The sequence below is a fragment of the Lissotriton vulgaris genome, chromosome 6 (assembly GCF_964263255.1).
Source record: "Lissotriton vulgaris chromosome 6, aLisVul1.2, whole genome shotgun sequence".
In the NCBI taxonomy this organism is placed as follows: domain Eukaryota; kingdom Metazoa; phylum Chordata; class Amphibia; order Caudata; family Salamandridae; genus Lissotriton; species Lissotriton vulgaris.
The window spans coordinates 1,167,488,741-1,167,514,818 of record NC_141694.1 but is presented as its reverse complement, the minus strand read 5'-3'; the positions used below and the strand labels follow the sequence as shown (position 1 = coordinate 1,167,514,818).

The following is a 26,078-nucleotide window of genomic DNA, read 5'->3' as shown; positions in this document are numbered from 1 at the left end:
CGGATAAGATTCTAGACTCAAGTATTATCGAAATATGCGGAAGAGTTACATCAGATCACAATCCCATTCTTTTCTAATGTAATATTATTACAATGGAACTAGGTTCAAGGCAGTTTACATTTCCTAGGTATCTTTTTTCTGATTTAGCATTTATTTCTCAACTTAAAGAACACATTATTGTATTTACAAAAATTACTTTAAACTCTACTTCACCTATATTTGTATGGGATTCCTGTAAGGCTAGCATCAGGGGTTTCGCACAGCAATACATTTTTAGAAAGAATATAGAAATTAGGAATTAGATTAAAATTATGACATCTAACATTTTGTTACTGGAAAATGAATTGGCAGAAGCACTTCATCAAGGAACACCAAACAGTATTGAATTAAGACTTAAATTAGTTAGCCTTCAGTCTGCTACAAAACAGACACTTAGTGAGAGATGCAGTGCTAAACTACACAAATATCATATATCCCAGCACGAAAGAGGTGATAAAATTGGAAATTTTTTAGCATATAAAGTCACTGATAAGAAGGCTAGCACATTAATTAAATCCATTAAAGGAATGAATACTATAATTTATAACCAACCAGAACAGATACTAAAACAATTTGTTAACTACTATAGTAACTTATATACCCCGGAAAATTTCCCTACAATGAATGACATATCATCATATATTAATAACAATCTTATGGACCAAGGAGACAGAGAAAGAATAGGACAATTGGTTAAAAACATTACTTCAACTTAGATAAAGCTTGCGATTGCCTCTCTTCCTTCTGGTAAGGCCACTGGGGAGGATTTGCTTCCTATAGAACTCTATAAAATGTGCATTCAGGAATTACTCCCTCTTTTTAGCTTAGTTATCAATTCAATTGGGGAAACAGGAAAAGCACCTGGCTCTTGGAATACTGCTAAGATTGTATTTTTTCTGAAAAAACATAAACCTGCTGATGAGTGTGGGTCATATAGACCTATCTCGCTAATCAACGCGGATGCAAAAGCATTTGCGAAAATCTTAGCTATGCGACTCGCTCCCCTCATGCCGAAGCTAGTTAATACGCAACAACACAGATTTGTTTTGGGGAGGGATACCACCGCCCATGTGAATATGGCAATAACTGCTTTTGATGTAGCAACGATTAGCTCCACCCCACTCAGAATGGTTTTATTAGATGCTGAGAAAGCATTTGACCGAGTGGGGTGGGACTAGCTATGGGCGGTCTTGACAGCATACGGCTTTCAGGGCCAATATCTAAGATGGATGCAGTCGCTATATGACCACCCCACTGCAAAAATTAGCTACTCAGGCATGATCTCTCCCAATTTTTCAGTAGCCAGATGCACTCAACAAGGGTGCCTTCTGTCACCCTTGCTGTTTGCGCTTTCCATGGAACCATTCTTGAATGCACTACAGACCCAGGCCAATGTCATCCCTTAGAAATATGGCTTAAACGCTCTTAAAATAACTGTGTATGCGGATGATATTGCGATTTTTACCACAGATGTGGTGAAAGCTCTTTCGGGTATAACAAAGGAGCCAACAGTTTCGGGGCTATTTCCGGATATAAATTAAACATAAACAAAACACAGGTTATAGTGAATTATAAACCCCCGGTTCCGATCAAAGGTATATGTAGGAATGCCATATATCTGGGTGTGAATATATCCTCGAATATAAAAGAGATAACCATGCTTAATTATGATCCTTTACTAAAAGAAGTCACACTTTCATTGAAAAAATGGCATAAGATCCCACTTCGCTTAAGTGGGTGGGTCAACCTGATTAAAATGAAAATCTTACTGAAATTCCTCTATTTATTTAGATCAATTCCCTCCCACGTTAGTAATTCTTTTTTTTAAAAACTAGATGGAATATGCAGCAGATATATGTGGGGATATAAAAAAGCTCGTAGATCGATTCTTTTGCTGAAATTACCAATTGAAAAAGGAGGTTAAATTTGCAACTTTTTTTGGGCGTCTTCGAAGTCTTCTCAAACCCAATAATTCATTTTACTTCTTTCAGTTTATGTTGGGCACAGACTGTAATCAGTTTTTGGCAAGAGTTAATGACCCAAATTATTTTAGGCGGGTTAAGTTTAAGACTGCCAGGGAGATTGTCAGAATATGGGAATTTATTTTGACTATTAGTAAAACTTCCTTTTTTCACTCAAAATTACATATATGGGGCAATCCTGGACTCCCTGGAATCTTCAACAATGGTGCGGAGACCAAATGGTCTAGATGTGGGGTTAATACCTTAGGAGACCTTTATGGCCCAGATGAATTTATGGATTTTGCAACTCTAAAACTCCTTTACAAACTGAATGATTCTATGCAGTTTAAGTATACGCAAATTCTAGACTTTTTAGTTCATAAATGAAGCTGTCTAATGTCTCTGACTCTGACATCTGGACCTGTCTCTATTCTGATCAGACATAATCGTTAATTAGTAATAGTTATACATGTCTCAATCAACAAAAGGCTGATGATAGCATTAAACTTACCATGAAATGGACTACTAGACTGGGTATTAATATAACATCTAACCAGATCTCAGCCTCCCTGTGTAGTATTAACCTTGTTGTTCAATCTTCTGGTCTAAGACTACAATCATATAGAACCATGTGTCTTTTGTACTATACTCAGCTAAGAATATCACTGTGGTCATCAAACAATTTAGCAAATGAGCGTTCTAAGTGCTCTAAATGTGATCTTGTGGCGGCGGACTTAGAACATATGCTTTTCTCTTGCCCCGCATTATCGGAGTTCTGGTCCAAAATGGAAAGTATTCTCAATCAGAAGCAGATTACTTTCTCCCCTCTATCAGCCATCACGGTTCTATTAGATATACAATCATTAAATTGCCCACATAAAGATTTAATTACAATTTTATTTGCTTGTGCTAGATTAACTATCGCAAGGGTTTGGATTTCTCCGAAACCACCGCATATCATGGAGTAGTGGACACTTGTTAATGAAATTCATACCATGGAGTTAGCATTAGCTAAAGCAAGGGGATTACGAGTAATGATGATGTGGGATAATATTTGGGGAACGTTTGTATAGTTTGTATAATTTTGGAAATATGTATTATCCTCTTTAGCATTCTCATTTGGTTATGAAGCTAAACTACTGTTAAGGCAATACCCTACGGAGTTTATTTAGTCTGATATCAACCTCTTGTCCTGTTGAATATTCTCCTACTGTTATAAACTTTACCTCTGTATGGAATAGTCTATATTGAATGAATTTAAACATGTCTTTTTTTGTTATGTATCTCGTGCTGTCAATAAAAATAATAGTAAAAAAAAAAAGAAACTAGAAATGAAACTAAAAAGTCACTCCTCAATGTTAAAATAAACACAACAGCAGAGGGCTGATAAGGATGAGAGATTTGGGCCATGGGAAAGTTGTGTGATGTATCAATTCTAGGTTCAATTTAGGAGAAAGGAATTATCATTTGCTAATGCAGAGTAGTAGTGGTATCTGTCAATTACACAAGTATGGAATTAATTTGCAAGGGAGAGGAGAAATAAAAAGACTTGATCGTCATCAATAGAGAGGGAGTAGCCAAATAAGTATATAATGGCTGACAAGAAAGATGTGCACAGTAAGGAGAGAGTCAAGATTAGAGTCTTTAAAGGATGTCCACCATGAGTGAGCTGAGAACGGATTTGGGGGAGCACAAGAGCACTGAGTAAGATTGCCAGACTTGTAGGAGGAGAGTCTGAAGAGTGCTTGCTACTGATGCTAATGTTTTGATCTAACAGCCAGTGCTGTGAAGTCCAGACGGAATGTCAAGGGGAGGAGGAGCATCTGCTATGCAAAGTTTATCAAGTCACAGAAGAGGATGGCTTCTTAGATACACTAGCCCCGACATTGTTACAGTAGTAACATGACATTTTAAGGAGGTAATGCTTTATCACACAAAAAGGACTGAATGTAGCCTGATGCTCATCATACAATCTTTTCTCGCTTACCCAAAATTAAACATTTTTGCCACCGCATTAACCATAGGCATTGAGATGGTGCTGCTAATATTGGTTAGCCAAAACTAGGCAGACTTTGTGACACAAGCAACAGCATGATCATGAAATGTGATGCCCAATATAAGAAATATTTGACTATCACTGTTAAAACTGTCAGCCTTAGGGTGATCTTCCCCCAAAACATTTTGCCATTCCCTTCATTTTATTTGCTCAAATTCGTTTTGTTGGCCTGACTCTGTGCACTTTACCACTGCTAACCAGTGCTAAAGTGCTTATACTCACTCCTACTAAACACTCCTACTAAATATGGCTACATTGGCTTGAAACCTAATTGGCATTTTTTATTTACTTATGTCATTCATAGAGAGGTATACCATATACCCAGGCCCTGTAAATTAAATGTTACTAGTGGGCCACCAACTAAAGTAGACCCTTAAAACATATCCCAGGCCTGCTATTGCAGCTAGAATGCAGTTTTAAACTGACAATTTGACTTGGGAACATAATCCATTTGCCAAGCCATAAACTCCCATTTTATTGCATATAAGTCAATTCTAAAGTAGCCCATTGGTTGCCCATAGTGCAGGGTTCATTGCAATTAAAAGGTAGGACATGTTATTTTAGGTTTTACATGTCCTGGTAGTGAAAAACTCCTAATCTAATTTGTCACTACTATGTGGCCTACCTGTTGCTTAGGATAACATTGAGTTGCCTTATTACATTTAATAAATGCTACCCTTTGGTTGGGAAAAGGTAAGCATTTCATGTTAGTATCTATGAACTTGTAATTAAAAATCCAATTTAATGATCAATTGGGATATTAAATAGCATTTTTGAAAATGCCACTTTTAGAAGGTTGGCATTGTCTATGCCCTTGCTATTTGGTGCCTGCAGCCTATCCTAGGTCACATGACTGGGTGTAGGTGGCAGGTGGAATTCCTCCCAGACAGTCACACAATAGAGGTATCACGCAGTAGAGGGATTAGGTGTGCCTGAATTGGTCTTCTGCTGGCAAGATGCAGGAACGAAGCTGGCACAGCCCCACTTGCAACTGAATAGGTTGTGTTCTGCTTTCACACACATAACTTGCATTACTGCATTGTCCTTGCAACTACCTTGGAGCCAGCGAAAGAGAACCAGGTCATTCCAAGTACTTCAACGGAAAACTTCTAGAGATTCCTCCTCCTTCAAAGAAGGCACCAGGTATAAAAAAGGGACCCTCAGACCCACTCTTCAGTTCACTTAATGGACCTGTGGCAGGAATCTCATAGGACTGTCTGTTGCTGTTGCCTGCAATGTTTTCCATAAGACTGATTTGCTGCACCTGGAAGGACTGGTTTGCTACCTGGAACCTGCCTTGAGCCCTCAGATGACTGTCCTGCCGCTTAAGCCCTGCTTCATCACCTGCACCAGGCTTATCAGCGTGACTCCAAGGGCTAGTTTGCTTGCCTTATTTTTAGAGGGTCAGGGACAGAAAAGGCTATCACTATCTTGAACCCACGCCTGGAACCGGCCATAGTGAGCCCTAACCCTCCCAAGTAGTGCACTCCCTGTCCTGTACCCTTCGTTGTGGTGGTGCTAAATGTGCACATTTAGCTGAAATCCCAAAATTAGGATTTACACAATTTTTGGCAAAAAACTGCTCTGAAACTGAGAGGAAACCAGGATCAACCTGTTCGTTTATCTGTCCAAAGTGCATCACTGCTCGACCTGAATTTGTGGCAGCTCACCCTATGTGCTTCTCCACAGAAGCAAATCTTGTTCAGGGGTCCTTTACCAAAGGAGTATCTGGACCCCTTGAACTCTCTTCAGCTACAGCCTTCTTTCTTCTCCTCCTGGAGATTTTCGGCTTCAAAAAAGGTGATTAAGTACGAACATAGAACTGTTCACTGCGATGTCCAGGTGCTCCCTGACAATGATACTCTCTAACCAAACAGCAATGATGGGTCTTGGCTCTTACTCAGCAAGGCTGAGCCTATAAAGATACAAAACAACACAATTGCCAGTGCTGAGACTAACTTTTCCTATAATTTGTTAGGTGATTTCATGAAACCAAACATGGAAACCAGCTTTACAGATTGCACCTTAGTCATGCGCAAGCTATTCAATTTTCATTTATTTTTTCAAAAAGCAGTATACTTTGTTGTGCATTTCAGTACATCACAAACATAAACACTACAAAAAGACAAAGTCTACATACATTGTAAAATATTTACAATACTTTTGACAACAATTCGCCAATTCCACATTCGTGTCACATTCAAGCAAAACATCCATACCACAAACAAAAAGGTCCCTAGGCCACAACAAAGAAAACATTTTTTTGCATATGAAGCAACACAAAAGTCATAAGAATTACAGTAATTCAAGTTTTTTTTCAAAAAGGAAAAACGTTTTCTTTATATATAATATCAACTTCTGGGTGACAAGGGACCTGGTCGGTCGATGCGTTTCGAACCACGATTGCTTACGGGTTCTCCTCAGGACCATAAACTTTCTACAAGAATAAACAACAAAACAACATATGTTAGACTAACTGTACTTAGGCAAACCATCTGGCCTCTGGTCTACATAAGCTACCCTCACACCGCTTCCCTACCTTTATTTCTACAGAAAATGGTAGGGGTTCGTATGCCACAATCGATTCGTCACACATCAAACTCACTGAAAAAAGGAAAGTAGATAATAATCAAAGATGTCCAAAGTTATAGACCCAAACAGAACAAAACCAATCAGTATCCTCATCTCTAAAAGAGGCTTACCGTGTGATGCACGGTTGTTCTTTTCTATGTATAAATCGCCATCAATAACTGATCGTCTGCTGCCTTCTGACTTTATTAATATGCAGACACCAAAGGTATCCCCCATTCCTGCGAAATAAGGGAATGCTCCATTTTAGTTTGAGATCCGTAGTGCACTCCTTCCGTATCCTAGCTAACCCCGATAGAGGATGCTTACCCTGTATCCATGGGATCGACAGTCCAAAATTGCACGTGGCATCCGCTGTTAACCTTGCGGGACTTCTAATCACCTGCAAAGCAAAGCGCACCGGGCATTAGTGCTCCGTGCTGCTTAAAAACTAACAGCTCTTTCCGACAAGTCAGGTCGTGTGTCTTACCGAGTATTTGGTGGATTCTATCCTTGATTTAGCAGCGATTCCATTCCTCCGGTGTAAGTGCCAGCGTTTGCTCGGGAGTTCCTTCTTACTTCCTGATTGGTCACGTGGTTGACGCAAAGGGGTGTGGGAAATGTAGTTGTTGGTCAAAACGGATTCTCGAATGTCAGAAAATGCTCATGGCTCATGCCATTATTAGAGTCTATTGGCGGATCACATTAAAGAGGCTTTAAAGTCATAAATGGTAGCAGCCACAAACGGACATCCTCGTAGAGCAGGAGCCCCAGATGTAGGATGGTTTCTGAGCTATATTTACAGCGGTTTAAATATTTCAGAAAACTCATTAAGGCCATTGATGGCAGTATTGAATTTCATAATGAGGAGAGCCTCCCTTTGGCTAAGACGTGCTTCAAGGTTCCCCCCACGGGGGTCTTTCTTAATTTTGGAGCGCACAGTCCATCTCAACTCATCTTCTTTATGGTCTTTGATGATCCAATGATTCACTAGTGGCGCATTCTCAACTCGTCTCCGTAACCGTGATTTATGTTGGGTAATGCGTTGTCTGATCTCCTGGGTTGTTTTGCCAATGTACAAACTGGGGCATGGACACATAACCCCATAAATGACGTTTCTGGTTTTACAATTGGTAAAAACCTCGTGTTTCCAATATATATAATTGAAAGAGAAAATTGAGTTCGCCATAGTCTGATCGCAACAAGTGCATGTACCACATTTGTGGTGTCCAATGACGGGTGCCAAGCCCAACATATTCCTCAACGTTGGAGTTTGTTCCAGCGGTAGTGACGCACGAACAATATGATTGGCCACACTTTTTTCTTTTCGAAATGCAAACAATGGCGGTGTCTAAAAATCCTTGTGTAAATCCTTAACCAAATGCCAATTTGTTAAGATTAGTTTCTTCAATTGGTGTGCGTTAGGGCAGAAAGTGGTGACACACACTGATCTTTTAAGCTCTGGTTTGGATTTTTTCTCTAAAAGAGTTTCCCGCGGTGTCCACCACGCTCTCTTGAGAGAATGTTTCAATAATTTGTTCGGGTATCCTCTTTGAAGTAGACGGTCCTTCAGTTGATTGGCATGATAGAAATAATTTTCTTTGTTTGAACAGTTTCTACGAATCCGAAGAAATTGTCCAAACGGTAGATTCTGTCTGAGGCTCCGAGGGTGATTGCTGGTGTAATGGAGAGCCTTGTTTCTATCAGTCTCCTTCCGAAACAAAGTTGTGGCCAATTGTCACTCTGATGCCACTACCTTGACATCCAGAAAATTAATTGTTTTGTTCGAAGCGGAGCAACTGAATTTGATATCATTGGTACGTAGGTTTAACCACGCCACACAATCATTGAGTAATTCATGAGTGCCTGACCAAATTAAAAATACATCATCGATGTTTCGCATGTAGATACTATCTAAGACACTGCCTTGCATCCGACCCCCGATCCATTGTGGTCGACCATGCTTTTCGACTTTGACCTCCTTATGCATGGCATGATGCCTGTGGGTGCCACTTGATCTTTTACTGCGAGTTTATTGTGTTCAACATAGTTTTACAAGTGGAAAGTGAACCATTAAAAACAAAACAGGGCTTGGTCAAATCATATTGTCACTGCATACAAGATTTATATAGAGAGGTTGCAAAATTGGCACCAGCCCAGCCGAATGCCTCATGATGAATGTAGTTCAAATCAGTTGGTTGACTCACATTTCTTGTAGCGTTCACTGACAATTTCAAGAACAGCCTGTGCTCGACTATTGTTATTGTATGTTGGCAGGGGGTCACGGGGGGCATGACTTGCTGCTTGAAGTTCATGTGGTCAAGAATCCTACGAGAGTCAGGTGCACACTTCTGACTCAGACAACATCACCGAATCCTCCATAAGAGAGACACTTTAATCAAATTCATACAGAGAGGTTGTAAACTTGGCAAGTCTGAACCAATCCCCATAAATTTAAGATGTTTAAAGAAATTCAAAGCAGTCTATTTCCTCACATTTTTTACAGAAAGTGCAGACAAATTCAAGTGCAGCAAGCGCTTATCCACATACACATGACTAGAAGAAGTGTGAAGCACAAGGCTGAAATGAATTAATTGACCTAGCTAGGACTTGCAGGTAATTCTGTTGTATATGACTTAAATAAAAAGATAATACCTTGACTTAACACCATTTTGGGAAGGTGGCTTTGTTGTTGCCTTGCTGTATATCACAGGTGTACCCTGAACTAGGTATCTGCTAGACCTGTCCACCATAGGGTAGTCTTCCTCCCAATGTTTTGCCTTCCTCCTGCATTCTTACTGACATCGTTTTGATGGTCTTAGGTCTCTGTGCACATCACCACTGCTAACCAGTGCAAAAGCATTTGTAATTCCTCCTCTAAACATGGCAACATCAACTTATGCCGAATTTGAATATTTGATTTACTTATAGGTCCCCAGTAAAGTGGCACTACTTGTGCCAATGGCCTCAAAATAAATGCTACTAGTGGGCCTGCAGCACTGATTGTGCCACCCACTTAAGTACCCCTTTAAACATGCCTCATGCCTGTGTGTGCAGTTTTGAAGTGTCATTACAACCTGGCAAAATAAACCTGTTGCTAGGCCAAAACCTTCCTTTTTATTATGTGTAAGTCGCCCCTAGGGTAGGCCCTGGACAGCCCAGAGAGCAGAGTGCAATGTATTCAATAAGTAGGACATGTATTTATAAGTTTTACCTGTCCTCGTAATGAAAAACTTTTACATTCATATTTCATTAAGGCCTATCTCCCCCATAGGATACCATTGGGATTGCGTTATTACATTTTATAAGTGAAATTTCCAAATAGGAGTAGATAATTCGTTTCTGTTTGGTGTCTCCGGAAATCACAATTTAAAATTATAACTTAATGTGAAGTCCGATTCTAAATCGCAATTCTGAAAATGGCACTTTTAGAAAGTTGGTATCCTTGTCACTTGTACTGCTTTTATTTCTGCATGAACCACGCTATATTCCTTTCATGATTAGGTATTTTTAATTACCCTGTTTTTTAAGATAATCAAAATTTTTGAGCAAGGATTATGGCCTTCACACAGTTACGCAACCCATTTAAAGATATATGATACATACATTTATACATTTATACATGACACACTTTACATTTATAAATACAACCACAACATATCCATCACAATGAATAACACTTATACAATACTTTTACAATATACGATATGAACATGTCAAAACAATACCAATGTTGAACAAAGATCAAATTCTTTTTTGCTGCACCAAACAATGGAAAAAATATTCTTTTTAACAATCTTAAACACTGTTATGCATTTGTGAGGTATCAATTCAAAATTCCTTTCTCTTGATCCTTTTTTGGGGGGGGAACCAGCTAAATTAATCGCTGAACCGACGCGTTTCGAGCCTCACTGTTGTCTCTGTGGGCTCTCATCAGGGCATCTTACTTTCCAACATTGGACTCCTATATAAACATAAAAAATTTAACAGCCGTCACTTTTTTTGCACTATTCTTTTCCGTCTGAAACTGTTACCTTATGGGGGTAAACACATACCTGCCAATATGGTAACCACACTTGTCTCTGTATTAGGACTATTTCTTCGAACTCACGGGATGATAGCACATTCCGTTTTGTTAGTGAACCTGTAATTAATAAAGTTCTGTTTTAAGACTCCTGTGTGTAACATTATTGGATGAAACTGTCTAGATGCCTAATGAATTGAACATACCTGGATTCCTTTTTTGTTCCTTTTTTGCCTGCAAACTGTAGTTATGAAGCGTTCTGTTTCTAAACCAGGGAAGGAGGGAGAGAGAAGCACACAGCTCTTAAGTACAAACTGTCTATCGAGTGCCATTTCACTTAAATGAGGGAGGCATTTTAACCACATACCTTTGGCGTTTTTTATTTAATGTCCGCTTCAGCTTGATTTCATCGAAAGTCTTTCTTAACTGCAAACTAAACGAAAAGCCATATGTCAGCAAAACCGCTACCGCATGCGGCGTCTTTTTAACCTGCTTAGCGGCTGATAAAGCTCTCGGCTTACCTCCTTGGATTCTTTCCTGCTCTCCTACCTCGATCTCGCAGCGTGTGACGCGCTGATTTTGCGCATGACACTTGCATGCGTGTGCTGCTGGGATAAGTAGTTTTTCACTTCGTGTACATGTTCAAAGTAACTGAACTTTATTATTCACAAGCTGCACGTGATGTTGTTATCATGCAGCCTAACTTGACTCCACATTTTTGGAAACAATGGGGGGATGATGGAACAAGAATTTAATCCATTGTTTATTCCAATCGGGGCACTGTCTATTGCCGGTGTGTGTGGCCTGCTCAATTCTGAGGGCGCTGTTAATTGCCTCTCAAGTTATCGATTTTACAAAGGTGAGCCATGTTAGTAAAAATTAAATCAAGAGTGTGGCATGCACGATGACTGGAGCCCAAAACCCTTTGAGAGAGACCAATTAAACTAAGACTGGTTATGAGTTTACTGACTTCAGGATTGTCAAGATCTTCGCCATGGAAATTAAAATCACCCAGCAGAATAAATTTGCTGGAGGCGAGGACCTGCATGGCAATTTGTTCAATAAGATAGGTGGAAAAATTAGCTCTCGGGCCTGGAGGGCGGTAGATTAATGCACCATTCCAGCTATCTGTGGGAGATATAGTGATTTTAAAGATGCCCAGTTCCAATCTGTCATTACCCAGGATGGAGATCCATTGCTACTTCAGATGGTGCTTAAAGGCTATAGCAGGGCCACCACCAATGTTTCCTACTCTTTCTAAATGTATAAATTTGTATCCCTCCGGAATGGCCAAATCATTAGAAGGATGATTGGTGGGTGTGAGCCATGTGTCTGTAATGAAACAGATTTCTGGGGAGTAGGAAGAGATCATATCTCAAATTTCAATGGGATGTTTGGCTAGGGACCGGACATTACATAAAATATACTTAGGACTCATGGGATCCTTATCCAGTACGGTTTGTGGATCAAAAAGTGAGGGGGTATTCAGATTGCTCTGGAAGAGGCAGGATCTACAACCGGCCGCACCTTCCAGGACGGTGAAATTTAGTTAGGCAACATATATTTGGCGCATGATTGATTAAACCTGTCGTTCTAATGTTGCGCAAGGCTTTGCTAGAATACCTCATACGTTCCATGGTCCGAATGATGGTCATATTTTGGACAGCATTATTTTGGGCAGCATTCCCTGCTCTGGGCTCGTTCGGGTGCGGACGGGCGCAGACGGACTTGCCTTTGGCGTGCCTTCGGCGCGCCCGCTGCGCGTACGTGCTGAGGTGGTCATTTATACTGTGAGGCAGAAATAACTGGCCTGCAAGTTCAATTTCCCCCAAGATGGCGGCCTTCACAGTTACTGAGTCCCTCCACCGGTCAGCCCCTAACCGGCTGAGACGGTGAGTGGGTGTGAGTGGGTATGTCAGCACAGAGCACCAGGATCATGGAGCAGGTACACGCTAACAGCAAGTATAACATGCTATCACTGTGCAAGCAAGGAAGGTTAAAACAGTTAAAAAGATTTCTGGCTTTCCGCCTCAGGAATCGCTAGGGTAGGCGCATGCGCACCTAAGGCAGCCCCTTTTACGCTGTGAGGTAGAAACAACTGGCCCGCAAGCTCAATTTCCCCAAGGTGAGTGAATACGTTGTTTTTGCTAGCCCAGCAGCTGTTTTGAATAAATCTAAAAGCAATAACAAGAAATATTGAGTGTGTAGAATACTTTGCTTGTACCTTTGGAGCAGGAAGACTATAGCTTACGTGGTTTAAAGAGATACTCACTGGGGCCACTTGGGATATAAAAGGATCATATGCTGGGAAATCCACCGAAACTATTAATAGAAATCGAAAACTCCTTGTCATGCTTTGTTCTACTAGGTTATGTTATGAATTACTCTCTTGTAGAGAGTTCACCTGACCATAGCCTACTTGACACTGAACTGCATGTAGTCACTTTGCTTAGATTCAGGGGGGAGCGGGTACGATGAATGAAATTGTAGTGCAAAGTTTCCTGTGCTGGTAAAGAGAAATCCTTTTCTAGTAACTAAATGAAACCTGGTCAAAGATCAGTGGGGGTAATCAATCATCTCTTTGCCATCTCTGAACTTAGTGTTTAAGTCTCTGAATCACTTTCATCATTTCGGCTATAAGAGATTTAAACAAGCACTGGTAAAGTAGGTGGTCTTATGTCTAAAAAGCAGAGTTATTGGCTTTGCCAATGCTTTTTGCCAGCAATATGTGAATGTGTGTGTCAAGATGCAGGTGCACATGTGGGTAGCAATCTTGTTAAAATCAAATCCTGTTCTGTAACTGGCTGCGGTACGGTCCATGGAATCAGACACATCCTTTTCTGTAGCTGGCTGGAGTACTTTAGGGTTGGTCCATGACTGAGGTGATGAGAGTCAAATACAAATCTTCAGTGTAGGTGGATGCATTACCTTAGGTTGTTACTAAGCATACCTAGAGTCGGACACACATTTATTTTCTCTGTAGGAAGCTGCACCAAATCTTTTTCTGGAGCAGGCGATGCTAACTTTGCTTGTTATTAAGGCCCCAGATGTTGGAAAAATAAATGTTTTTTGTAGGAAGCTGAACTACCTTAGGTTATAACTGTAGGCCCATGGAATCAGATACAAATCTTCTCTGAAGCAAGGTAATGTGCTTTATGTTGTTACTAGAGGCCATGGAGTCAACACACACATTCTTTAATGAGCAGACTGCAGTACAGTTGGTCATTACTGGAGATCAGACTCAAATGGTCTCTGTTGGGAGCTGCATAATATTAGAGTTCCACTGGAGATCCATAGAGTCACACACACATATTTTTCTGGAGCTGGCTACAGTCCCTTGGGGTTTTACTACATGCCCCTGGTGTTAGAAACAAAGGGCCTGACTTAGATCTTGGCAGTCTGACTGCCAGCACGTTGCGGCGATGGGCTCCAGTCCTCCGTGAGGTTGGGCGAGACCCGCCCGTCATATTGAGATGGATACGCGATACACAGGAGACCGCCACAGCGATCTTCTGTGCTGGTGACCCGCCCTGATGGCAGGGTCCCACTAAGCCAATCTGTATGTTACCTTTGGGCTGGCGGTGTACTGTCTGCGGAGTTAAGACATGGGGCAACTGTGGTGATGGGGAGACAGGTAAGCGAAATTTTACTTTTTACGCATACCACGTATGTGTCCCTATGTGCATGTAGGTTACGTATAGTGTACTTATGTTGTACATTCCGCATGGCACCCTGCCAGCATGCGCACACCATGCACTTTATACCCACACACACCACGTACACTTACCTTCGAGTCCATCAAAACGAGGTGCCAGTCCGTTTGGTCAAAGTGAGGGATTTGGAAGAAGGTGAAGAGGAGGAAACCTCAGCCTGTGGACCGACAAAAGGTGAGTTTTCACCCCTTTTTGCCCCTCTGCACCCATTGTAATTCCCTTTAAAACAAGCCAGACCAAATACCGATAACAGGAATCATGGCTGGAGTCCTACTGCCACCTGCTGCAGCCCACACCACTGAAGGGTGATGAGCGAAGTCCTGGTTGAGTCAGCAGGAAGGTGGCGGTCTTCTACACCATTGAAATCTGGCATCTAAATCGGGCAGGTGGACCGCCAGTTAGGCAGGCAGGAAGACCGTCAAAAAAGGCCATTCCGTTGTGGTCCCACCAAGATCTAAATCAGGCTCAAAGGGGCACATGCATCAAGCGATTTTGGAATCGCAAAAGGTGCGAATCGCAAAATTCGGCCGTTTTTGGATGCATCATTTATTTTTCATGTTTCGCAATTTAAGAAATCACAATTTTTTGCGATTTCTCAAATTGCGATAGCATTTAAGAAATCACAAATTTTGCGATTTCTTAAATGCTATGCATGATTAAATTTATTTTGCGAAATCACAATTTTTAAGGGAAAAATTACCATGAAGTAAACCTTCATGGTAATTTGCGAAAAGTTTTAAAAATGCAAAAAAATGCATTTTTGAAACTTACATGTTACACACACACATGCCCTTGGGACATGTGTGTGAGTAAAATGTACTTACATGACATTCCAGGGGTGCAGGGGGGGTCCTTTGGACCCGCACCCTTGAAATTGCATTCTCATTTTGCGATTCCTTAATTGCGAATTCGCAAAATGAGAATGCCTTCCCATTGATTCCTATGGGCCTCTAGGCCCATAGGAATCAATGTAAAGCGTTTCCTTATTTGCGATTCGCAATTAAGGAATCGCAAATAAGGAAAATTAAGAAATCGCAAAAAAATTGGCGATTTTTTGATGCATAGGAATTTGCTATTCCTAAATTGCGATTCCTTAATTTTTGCAATTTAGGAATCACAAATTCCTACAATGATGCATGTTGGCCAAAGTCTTTTCGGTAGGAAGCTGCACTACCTTAAGTCATTACTACAGGTCTATGGAGTCAGACAACATGTTCTCCGAAGTAGTGCTAAGTCCCTTACAATGCGACTAGAGTTCCATGGAGTCAAACATAAAGGATTTTTCGGGGCAGAATGCAGTATATTAGGCTATTACGAGAGACCCATAGAGTCGGACAAAAATCTCTGTAGGAAGCTGCAATGCCTTAAGAGCCACACCCAAATCTTTTTACCTGAGCAGGCTACAGTACCTTGGGTTGCTACTAGAGACCTCTAGTGTTAGAAAACATTTTTTTCCGTAGTAAGCTGCAATCCCTTAGGCCATTTCTAGTGGTCCATAAAGCCAAACACAAATCCTTTTTAGGAGCAGACTACAGGCACCTTAGGTCATTACTAGAAGTCTCTGGTGTTATAAACAAAGCATTCCCAGAACAGGGTACAGTACCTTAGGTTATTACTAAAATCCCTATTAGATGCTTCAAGGTAGGATACATTCAGCTCTGGCCCATGGAGGTAAGAGCTGTGGGGCGGTGGGACCAGGTGGGGAGGGTTTTGACAGATAACGACGAGGGAAAATAAATTAATTATTTATTTAATGTTCCCTTGTCAACGTCTGTCGAAACCCACCCCTAAACCCAGCCCCACCGCTCTTAACTACACGGGCCGCAGCTGGATACATTCACTAGGCATAAAGAGACTATTTTGCTGGTACACACAACGAATAAGCTGTCTATCTTAAATCTGTACTCTACGCCAGCAAGCATACCCAATTTTTCGATGTCATACCAGCACTAGTAGTGTTTTGATACAAGGGATGCCCACATACTCAAGGTCTTTGAATAGCATCTACGTGGCAGAATGGCTCCAGCTTCTTCTATGTTAAATGTGGACCCACATTGTAGTGAAGACACATTTTGTTTTAGAAAAAAACGTTGTCCACCACACAAAATCATTCCCCAGGATATGGGCAAGGATCAGCAAACATATGCATTGTTTTTGCAGGCATCGAACTGCATGACTAACTGCGAAAGAGGTGTGTCAGCAATGCAGCCATGGCCTGTGCAAGTAAGGGCGGTGGGGATGGGTGGGGGTATTTCAACAGACAACACTGAGGGAAAAGTCATTATTTATTAATTTTTCCCTCGTGGTCATCTGTCGAATCCTCTTCCAACCTGTCCCCACTGGTCTTAGCTGCACGCCGCGGCTGCAGCAATGTGCCACTGAAACCCAGACACCTGTAGAAACTTAAAAATAGATGGGTTTAACTTTGATCCGTTATGTAGGAAAAACACCTTAAATTTACATGAGAGGAATAGACAAAGAAGTAGAATCATACTAAAATAAACGAACATTCAGGGGTTAACACTGAAAACCTGGCATCGATCCAGCTTTTAGGGAACGCGCTGTTTACCTCTCGCAATCGACCCTCAATTGTTGCACCACACACATATGTGACATGACTGGAAAGCCAGTGACATCCAGAAATAATGGACCTTTGGTATGAATAATTATTTGCAATGCAAACTAGACTATCTACAAAAACAAATTAACTTTAATGGAAATTTAAAAAATATTTTTCTGGCAGTACATGGAAAAGGACAGCAATGGTGTCCCATAAAATATTTAGACAGATTCCAGTTTCAACCTGATGATTTTTTCACGTGTATGTGAATGACCATATGTGACAAAATTACCTAGACAAAAAAGATTGGAAGAATGACATTCTAACTGCATAAATAGTGGGACAAACCATAGTGATGGTCAGGTTCCAGGATACGGGGGTGGGGGGTCAAGGAGCAACAGATGCCTTGTACATAAAAATACAAGTATGCAACAGTTCTTTGGGTAACAGGATGGTACATAAGAACACGGAGCGTGAGCCCCATCTGAGACTCCATTGGTTAATTCAGAGAGATTCCTCACAAACGAATGCCAATTACCTTGAAATAACTCCAATCAAACTTCTCAGCCTTCATAAAAATGAAATAGTTCAGTGTGTGTTAATTGAGTAAAATTCCCTCCCTCTGTCGGTAAATATTCCAATGTTGCTATCATCAATCATAAGATATTTTACAATAAAAACTTATTGTCAAGGTAAGAAATTTACCATCAATAAAAACATGATTACCTTCTATCATATATTTGTACCTAGTCCACCATTCCATATCATTAATAAATCCACAACACAATGGAGGTGATCATCTGACCACCTCATGAAGAGGCATATCTTGAAGAGATGACACATAGTCACATAAACATCTGCTAAATATAAAATCTATTGCTAATTATGCCCACAGCACCACACCCTCAGTCACTTCTTCTGGAACTAAGGACCAGATGTGGGAAAGGTTTCCAGACCTTTCAATTCAGTTGAGCGTGTGTGAATGCTAAAACCCATTTTCTAATGTAGTAAACCCATTTACAAACTGGAAGAAAAAAGTTCTGAATCACTAAATGGGTTTAGAAATGGATACTGATCACAACTTGGAAGGGGCTTGTTATGGGTGTCCCTTCCAAATAGCGATTTCGTATCATACCTATCAATAGATTGGGAATGGAATTCTGATCAAAAATCATTGAAAAGTTACCAACTCCGCTTTAGACTCCTTCACCTTTGTGAATTGGCTAAAATTTTCAGGGAGAGAAGGCAGCGGCCCAGGAGACCAACGCCAAATATATATTTATATATATATATATATATATATATATATATATATATATATATATATATATATATATATATATATATATATATATATATATATATTCACAAAAATAACTTTTCCTTTAAAGTTTTTTTTTTAAGAAAAAAAAAGGTTTTCTCTATTTAAAATCAATCACAGACATGGTGACCTCCAGTCCTGTGATTGTGTCCAAATGAGTGGATCCCAATGTGTGACCTATCTAATGAATATTTATTACATAGGTTGGATTGTGATGCTGTGTGATTCCTTACTTGGTGAATCTGGCAATTAGTTCACAAAATCAAATTAGTACACAATTTGTAATTGCCTAATACACCTGGCACTAAGCTCCCAACACCACATTTCATTTCACACCTGTCGCTTTTTCACAGTGATTTCATTGCCCTTCCTTCGGATGCATTTTAAGATAATCCATCATGTATGATATTCTCTGCACTCTCTTCTATCAAATGTTGTGCCACATCATAACTGATATTGGACTCCACAATACTTCTAATTTGATTAACATACAATTATTTTCACTTTACACTTCATCTTTTTCAAGGATAGAGACCTAAATTGGCCATAACGGCTATATTAATCAGTTCATAACATTTTGATTTTACACATGTTGGCAGAAACATATGGCAACGTTCTGCTTTTTTCAGACCCTATTACCATGCTTTACAATTAAACATGGTTTGCCTCTGTGTTCCAAAGTACCTTTCAACTGGGGATGTGTGAAATTTGCATAATTTGATTTTGCTTAATTATTCAAAATTGCATATAAATTGTGTGAAGTTACGTGCATTATACAAAATGCAAAACCAGTGTTTGGCACTATATTTTAGCATGAAATGCAGATGTGAGGTTATATTTCACACAAAAGAAGTTCAAAAAACACAAATAACGCAAACAAACGTTGCAAGCTTTCTGGCTCTTTGCATTGTTCTTATGGGCTTCAACTAAATTATTGCACCAAATGGTGCGAATTACAAAACTTGATATAATAGCATAAAGTTAGAAGTAACTTGCAAGATTACATTAGTATAACTTAAATGTCACCCAGGACCACTCTATTGTGCATTGTAAAATCATTGCCAATGAATAGACATACACACCCAGCTGCCTCTGCTAGATCCGAAGAGGGTCTGCAACTATTTCCGAAGACTTGGGTCTGGGTCCCTTGCTCACTGTGCCCCACAAACCAAGCTGCACCCGACTGACGAGCTGTAGTCAGGGCGAAACCAGTCTTGATGTGCTTGTGTTCTGGTTCAAAGAGGAGCTGGCTTGGCAATTTGGGCTCGATTGTTCCTATTGGAGTCAGACCAAGACTAATTTGCATATGGCAGGATCTAATCTGAGATGGCATGGTAGGCAAAAGGGTGATTGGTTGGAATGCTACCCCGTGCAATTGCCTGTTGTAAGAAAAACTGACAGCATTCCTCGCATCTCTTTTTGTGTTTGTGATGGAACACCCTAAGTGGCCTAGCGAATGACCAGCATTGGGTCTCTTGCTCTTTGTTTCACTGAATTCAAACTGCATCTGATGGATGAGCCCCAGTCAGGGTGAAACTGATTTTGAGATCCTTATGTTCCGGCTCAGAGAACACATGGCTGGACAGTTCAGGCTGGACTGTTCTTATTGGAGCAGGGCCAAGACTTATTTCCAAATGAGGAGGTCTAATCTGACGTGGCAGGTGGCAAAATAACTTTATGTTGGAATGCAACCCAGAGTGGCTGATAGTGGTTACACAATTCAATTCTATTCAATTGTATTGATTTATATCTCTTACGAGATCAACAATTATACATAATTTCATCTCTTTATATAAAATTCTTCTATAGACATTGCAAAAAAACTCATTTTAAAACAAAACGAATAAAATAGAATTGATAAATGTATCCAGTTTATTGCGAACAAATTCATTCAGTGGGCATTCAGAAAAGTGATCAGATCAATAGTAGGGGAGAGGATATATCTAAAAACAATAGGTTTTATTAAATGATTTCACAATAAAAAAAAAATGATTTCTAGTCTCGTTTACCTGCTTATTGGAACATAAACTTAAGACATGTATTAAGTCCTGGGTTCTGTGATAGCATTTATCGCAAACCCCACGATCATCATCTTGTTTACTCCAACTTCTTGTATGGACTTTTAGAGGGAGTATACCTAGACCCAGCATGATAATATATCTCCTGACACTGTGCTCCAAGGTAAATATTACATATTATTTTTGAGGGATTTTAAATTCCATAGTAGAGGTGAAAGATTTAAAATTAGAACATTGAAGGCAGTGTGCCTTATCAAGCTCATTGCTTAATCGGGGAGTCATATTTTTAAAAAAGTGCTTCAGGAGTGCTGGAGAACAGGATTGAAGGATGGCTTCTGTAAATTGAAAATATTCTAAAGCTGCCTTAAGATTTATTTGGTAAGAATCGTATTTTTCCCTAACTTAAATGTTTCATGCTTTAACAAAGGACTTAAAGACTGAGACTGGTTATACAAATTTAAAGCATTCGTTCCATCACCTTTTGTGTGTTTTAAAGCTGTGTGCCAGATTTAAGAAGACAGGTGTAACTTCTGACTCTCACGTCATGACAATGCTTGTGCTTAAGTTGGGCCTGTTGAGGATATGTACTAATGTTTGTTTCCCAAACAGTGGTAACTTATTGCTGTCTTAGGGAACAGTGCTACTTGTACAATATTTACAAAAAAATGCGCATGTTTCAGAAGTCCAAGTTTCAGTATTTTTTTTAATGTGCATAAAACACAGAAGTTATTATATATTTTTAAATTATATTTGAACCTCCTTTGTTCTCTAACTTCAAATTATGTTTCTGTTCTTCCCTAAAAGCGCCTGTGAAAATTGATCTCACTGGTGCTGTTTCCCACCTTTTAAGAACAGTCTGGAAAAAGTATATTTTTTACTAGAAAAATCTTGGAAAACTTATTGGGCAAAAATGTTACACAAAAAAGTATTAGTCCTAAAAGTATTCCAAAACAACTTTTCATAGGAAATTTCACCTGCATGTTATGCGAGATGACAATCTTTGCAACATTCTAGCGTCGCAGAATTTGTCACCTGTGCAATTATAGGAAATGAAGCAAAAGGATTTTCACAAAAACTAGTTACCTCTTTCTTGTTTTTAGAAGTGTGGGGAATTAAGGTTGTGCCATTATTATTAAAACAGAAAAACACTAGCAAATTCAGATCAGAGACGTGTTTTGCTCCTGTGTAAATCTATGTATGTAATATACTTTTAAATAAAACCTGTGTGCTCTATCGCCTATTGCACTGGCATAGAGACAATGCTTAAGAGCATTTACCCCAGTTCTGCACCACTGCAGATTTTCTGTCATCTATTATAGAGTACCAAGAAATTGCACAGCATACATCAACACATGGCTCTTGTTAGTGATGCCTGGTCGGTTCATGCACTGACCGGAAAGTGTGCTAGAGTAAATTAGTCTGAACTTTTCCATTTCAGTGTTTCCTAGCCAGCTCGGTCACATGCATTCAGGTAATCAGTCATCACTTCAATTTAAAAGAAATGCTGCAATTTGCCTGCTCTGGTCTGCCGAAGTATGCGACCAATGCATTTGCACTGAAAGTTCAATGGTCGACTTAAACCGCTAGCCCCAACAATTAGGTAACAGTAACACCTGTTTTTAAAGCGCCCAGAAGCAAAGTACGAGGCGTTACGAGAAAAGCAAGTTAATATTGCAGTCAAGAGCACGCCACATCTTTTCTGCAGCGCTGCAGTGGAGGCTGCCCAAACACACATGGCAGCTTCAGACTGGCACCCCAGGGCATCAGGCACGAGCGCAGTAGATGCTGAACAAGACCGCCTGGCCGCGCAGAGCGCCACCTACCGAAGAGGCTGTTGCTGAAGCCGTCCCAGACGCAGCCCGCCCAGTCCCAGGCCCAGCGGCCCCGCAGGCAGGACAGGAAGGTGAGGCCGACCCCAAAGATGGAGACCAGCAGGTCGCTGAGGCTGATGTTGAGCAGGAGCAGGTTGGTGGGCGTCCGCAAGCGCCTGAACTTGCAGTACACCACCAGCACTAGCAGGTTATTGCACACGCCTACCACCCCGATAGTAGCGGCGGCCAGGGCCAGCAGCTCGTAGGCGCCGGCGCTGAACTTGGGGGGCTCGGCAGCAGGGTCCTGTCCTGCCGAGCTGCTGTTCAGCCCCTCAGGCATGGCAGCTGCCGGGTGGACCTCACATGCTGCTGTCCTTTCGCGTGCCCGCCTGGCCAGTTGTACTCGCTGCTCCAGTCCTGTGCCTGCCTGAGCCCCTGCGCGGTTCTTGTACGTGCAGGAATGTGCGCTACAAGCTGAGACGAGGAGAGGGGCAGGGAGAGAGAGAAGGGGTGACACTGACAGCTCCCCTCCCCTCCCCGTCATCCTTCTCCGCCTTCCACATTAGTGCAACTTAAGTTTCTCCGTGGATCGCTGCGCCCTGGGCTGACGGTGACTTGTCGTGGTTCATGTAGTAAGTGCGCAGATAACACGTTTCCTTCTTTCATCTATCTTCTCCCTTTCGAACTCTTCCGCTCCCTTTCCTGTCTTTGCTTTCCGTTCGTCCCTCCACATGCCCACTTGACCATTTCCTTTCATTCGTTTACCTGCCCCCACCCTCATCTTTTGCCGCCTTTCTTTTTCTGTTAATCCTGCAAACCCCCCTCCCCCTTTCATTTTTTTCTCTGCCTTTCGTTTTCCCTTGGCTGGTGAATAATGCAGTTGAGGATACAGCCCTGCTGTAACTAACTCTGGCCAGGCAAGGAGCTAACCAGGGTGCTGAATTTAGATCTCGCTCTCCCCGCCAGTGAATCATCACGGGTGAGTTAACGAGTCGCCTCTGCGGGAACGGCAATAGTTGCCTCGGGTACTCTCATGCACATGAGTTTATGGGCAAGTCAAAAACGTCACCAAAATCGAAAGAGCAACTACTTGAAACTGGACATACTGTTAAGTTGCTCTGCTTTAAGGAGAGATGAAGGTATTGCACACTGTGGTTTATTTTTCGAAAGATCTGCTTAATTTTCGTATACAAAAAGTAAACAAGAATGGTGGCTCTTTATTTTTCTCAAACTGAACACACACACACACACATATATGAATCTTCTATACTAATATAATAAAGAAAGAGCCCAAACGTTTGAGGCGGGTGATCTCAGGAACCACAGCACCAATCACAACACCCAATACAGCGTTGGAAAGGGCAGTTGCAGCAGAAGGACATAGGCTATGCAGACGCCCACCATAAACATTTAAAAGGTAAAAGAACCGTGCCAGCAAAGTATTCCCTTGTGGGCGTGTCTGCGTTGTGCTGTGGGCGTGTGCTGGGGGGCGTGACAAACGCTGGGGGCGTGTGGTACATTCCGCCCTTCATGCCATGTCTCATATCGTGTGCTGTGGGCGTGTGCTGGGGTCGTGGGCGTGTGCAGGGCACGGGATTAGGGAAGAAAAAAAAGCGAGCATTGTGCCCAATATTTTATTGTTTTTTTCTTCCCAGGTTCTGTACATTCTAGCTCCGGGTGTCCACCCTGCTCCATTTAAATACCCCTGCACGCCATAATCATAACTCACCCTTACTCCTTAAAATACCCCAACACCCTTAAACACTAACCCATCTTAACCCTATAAATATACCCTGTACCGCAAAATCCTAACCTACCCCTGAACCCAAACCTAGCCCTGAACCCTAAAAATACCCCTGTACCCCAAAACCCAAACCTAGCCCGAACCATAAAAATAACCCTGTACCCCAAAATCCAAACTTACCCCTGAACCCTAAAATACCCCTGTACCCCAAAACCCAAACCTAGCCCTGAACCCTAAAAATACCCCTGTACCCCAAAACCCAAACCTAGCCCTGAACCCTTAAAATACCCCTGTACCCCAAAACCCAAACCTACCCCTGAACCCTAAAAATACCCCTATACCCCAAAACCCAAACCAAGCCCTGAACCCTACAAATACCGCTGTACCCCAAAACCCATACCTATCCCTAAACCCTAAAACTACCCCTGTACCCCATAACCCAAAACTATATCTGAACCCTTAAAATACCCAAACACCCCAAAACATATACCTTAGTACCCCAAAACATATACCCCTATACCCATACTTACCTTATCCAAACATTAAAAAAAACATGCTTTTACCATTCTTGCATTTACAACGAATTTCGTTGTAAATGTATGGGTGGTAAAAGCATATAAAATGTAATGGCATGCGTTATAATGGCATTGCGGAGTCATGGTACTTTCGTAATGAAAGTATGCAGAGTGATGGTATGCGGAAAGAAAGTTGCGGAATAATAGGTGTTTACCTTCCCCCGGTAAGTACATTGCTGGCACGGCGGCCCACATCTCCAGCAACATACTCATATTTTTTCACCACCGATTTGAAAAATGCACAGGTCTCTCTCATTGATGGCCAGCACCGACATACACTTTTAGACACACCTCCTGCCACAAGTTCTAGAATTGCGAACATTAGAGATGGGGAGCTACGTTCGAATCTCAGCATCAGCTCAACATCCTGTGATTCCAGGCAAATTGCTTTGTCTCCCCTTGCCTACCACAAATGAATATGTTTTTCTGTAATGTAAATTGTACTCATGCCATGTAGTCGATTTCGCGCTATATATTATTGCAAGGAAAAATAAAGTAGGGAAACTCGAGTTCACACACTACTAAACGCGCACTCTTAAGTGCATCAGCAGTGCACTGTGAATTGGAGCGTTTCACAGGCCTGTCACAGATAAGAAATGCTATCAAAACGAAATCCTACAAAACAATGTACTACTGGCCGGCAGCAATTCATACCCGGACAACGTTGGGACGGGCTGCTAGTACGTATATATATAGAGAGAGATGAGAGTACATATAAGAGGTATCTGTGTAATATGGTCCAATATTGTCATCAAGGGGTTCTGATGAGATGATAAACAACAAGTTCAAAGGGCAAGTGGTTTGCAAACACTACCAGAGGCCCGGGATCACAATAAGTGGACCATAATATACATGTTAGCCATTATGTGTTTCTGATATTACATGTTTATATCGGGGTAGTTATCTTAAAAAGGCCGTTTTCTTCAAAGATGAGCTAAATCTTTGCGCTGACTGTAATTAGCATGTTTAGGCTTTATCTTTCTTGAACAAATTGTTGATAAATCAATAGGCAATGGTGCAGTTCCATTGAGTTACGCAATTCTGTGGTGTCAGTGTTTGCCATCCAAATATAGATTTAGTAATTTAGTTTCAATAGTCTTTATTCGATTAAGATGTTGATTAAAATAGCTCAAGGTAAAACTTCACTACGGGCAATCAGTAAGCATAAAAAAGTACATACAAATAAATAAATATTAGTCTCGAAGGATAACAAGACATCCATTATGATTAGATGCAAAAATGTGGTATTTTTTAAAGCATATCTCTCTCAATTTAATAGCAGTAGAAATATAATTAAGAACAGCAAAGCAGAATGTCGGGGAGGCTAAATGTTAAGAAGACCATCCTTCTTGTTAAGATGTAAAGTGCTCATGCTTAAAAATTGGACGTAAAAAGCGGGCATTCAAAGTGCGGTATAAAGTGCAAAAGAGCATAAAGTGCACCGTGGATTGGGAGGAAAAATTGTCAACGGGGGAGCATGGTAGAGATGCAAACCAGGATTCTGCAAGGAGAAAGACAACTAGAAAATGGATCGTATTTATTCTTGGCCAAGTTAGGTAGAATCTCAAAGGAGGCTCCATCCCAGAAATGGTTGAGATTGGCATATAGTTGAGGGCTAAGGCCATGCCTAATGATCCCTCTATTCTGGCGTTCTCTCTGTGCAAGAAACCTTTCTGTTTTAGCAAGGA

At 41.0% G+C, this 26,078-nt stretch overlaps 1 protein-coding gene across 1 annotated transcript in view; it reads right to left on the bottom strand.

Moving 5' to 3' along the window:
• The window catches only part of OPN3 (opsin 3), a 424,625-nt gene extending 402,214 nt beyond the window's left edge, over positions 1–22,411 (bottom strand). Inside the window, exon 1 of the mRNA XM_086925365.1 lies at positions 22,084–22,411. Coding sequence (XP_086781491.1) covers positions 22,084–22,411 — 328 coding nt within the window. The remainder of the gene's footprint in view (positions 1–22,083) is intronic.
• Between the last annotated feature and the right edge of the window lie 3,667 nt (positions 22,412–26,078).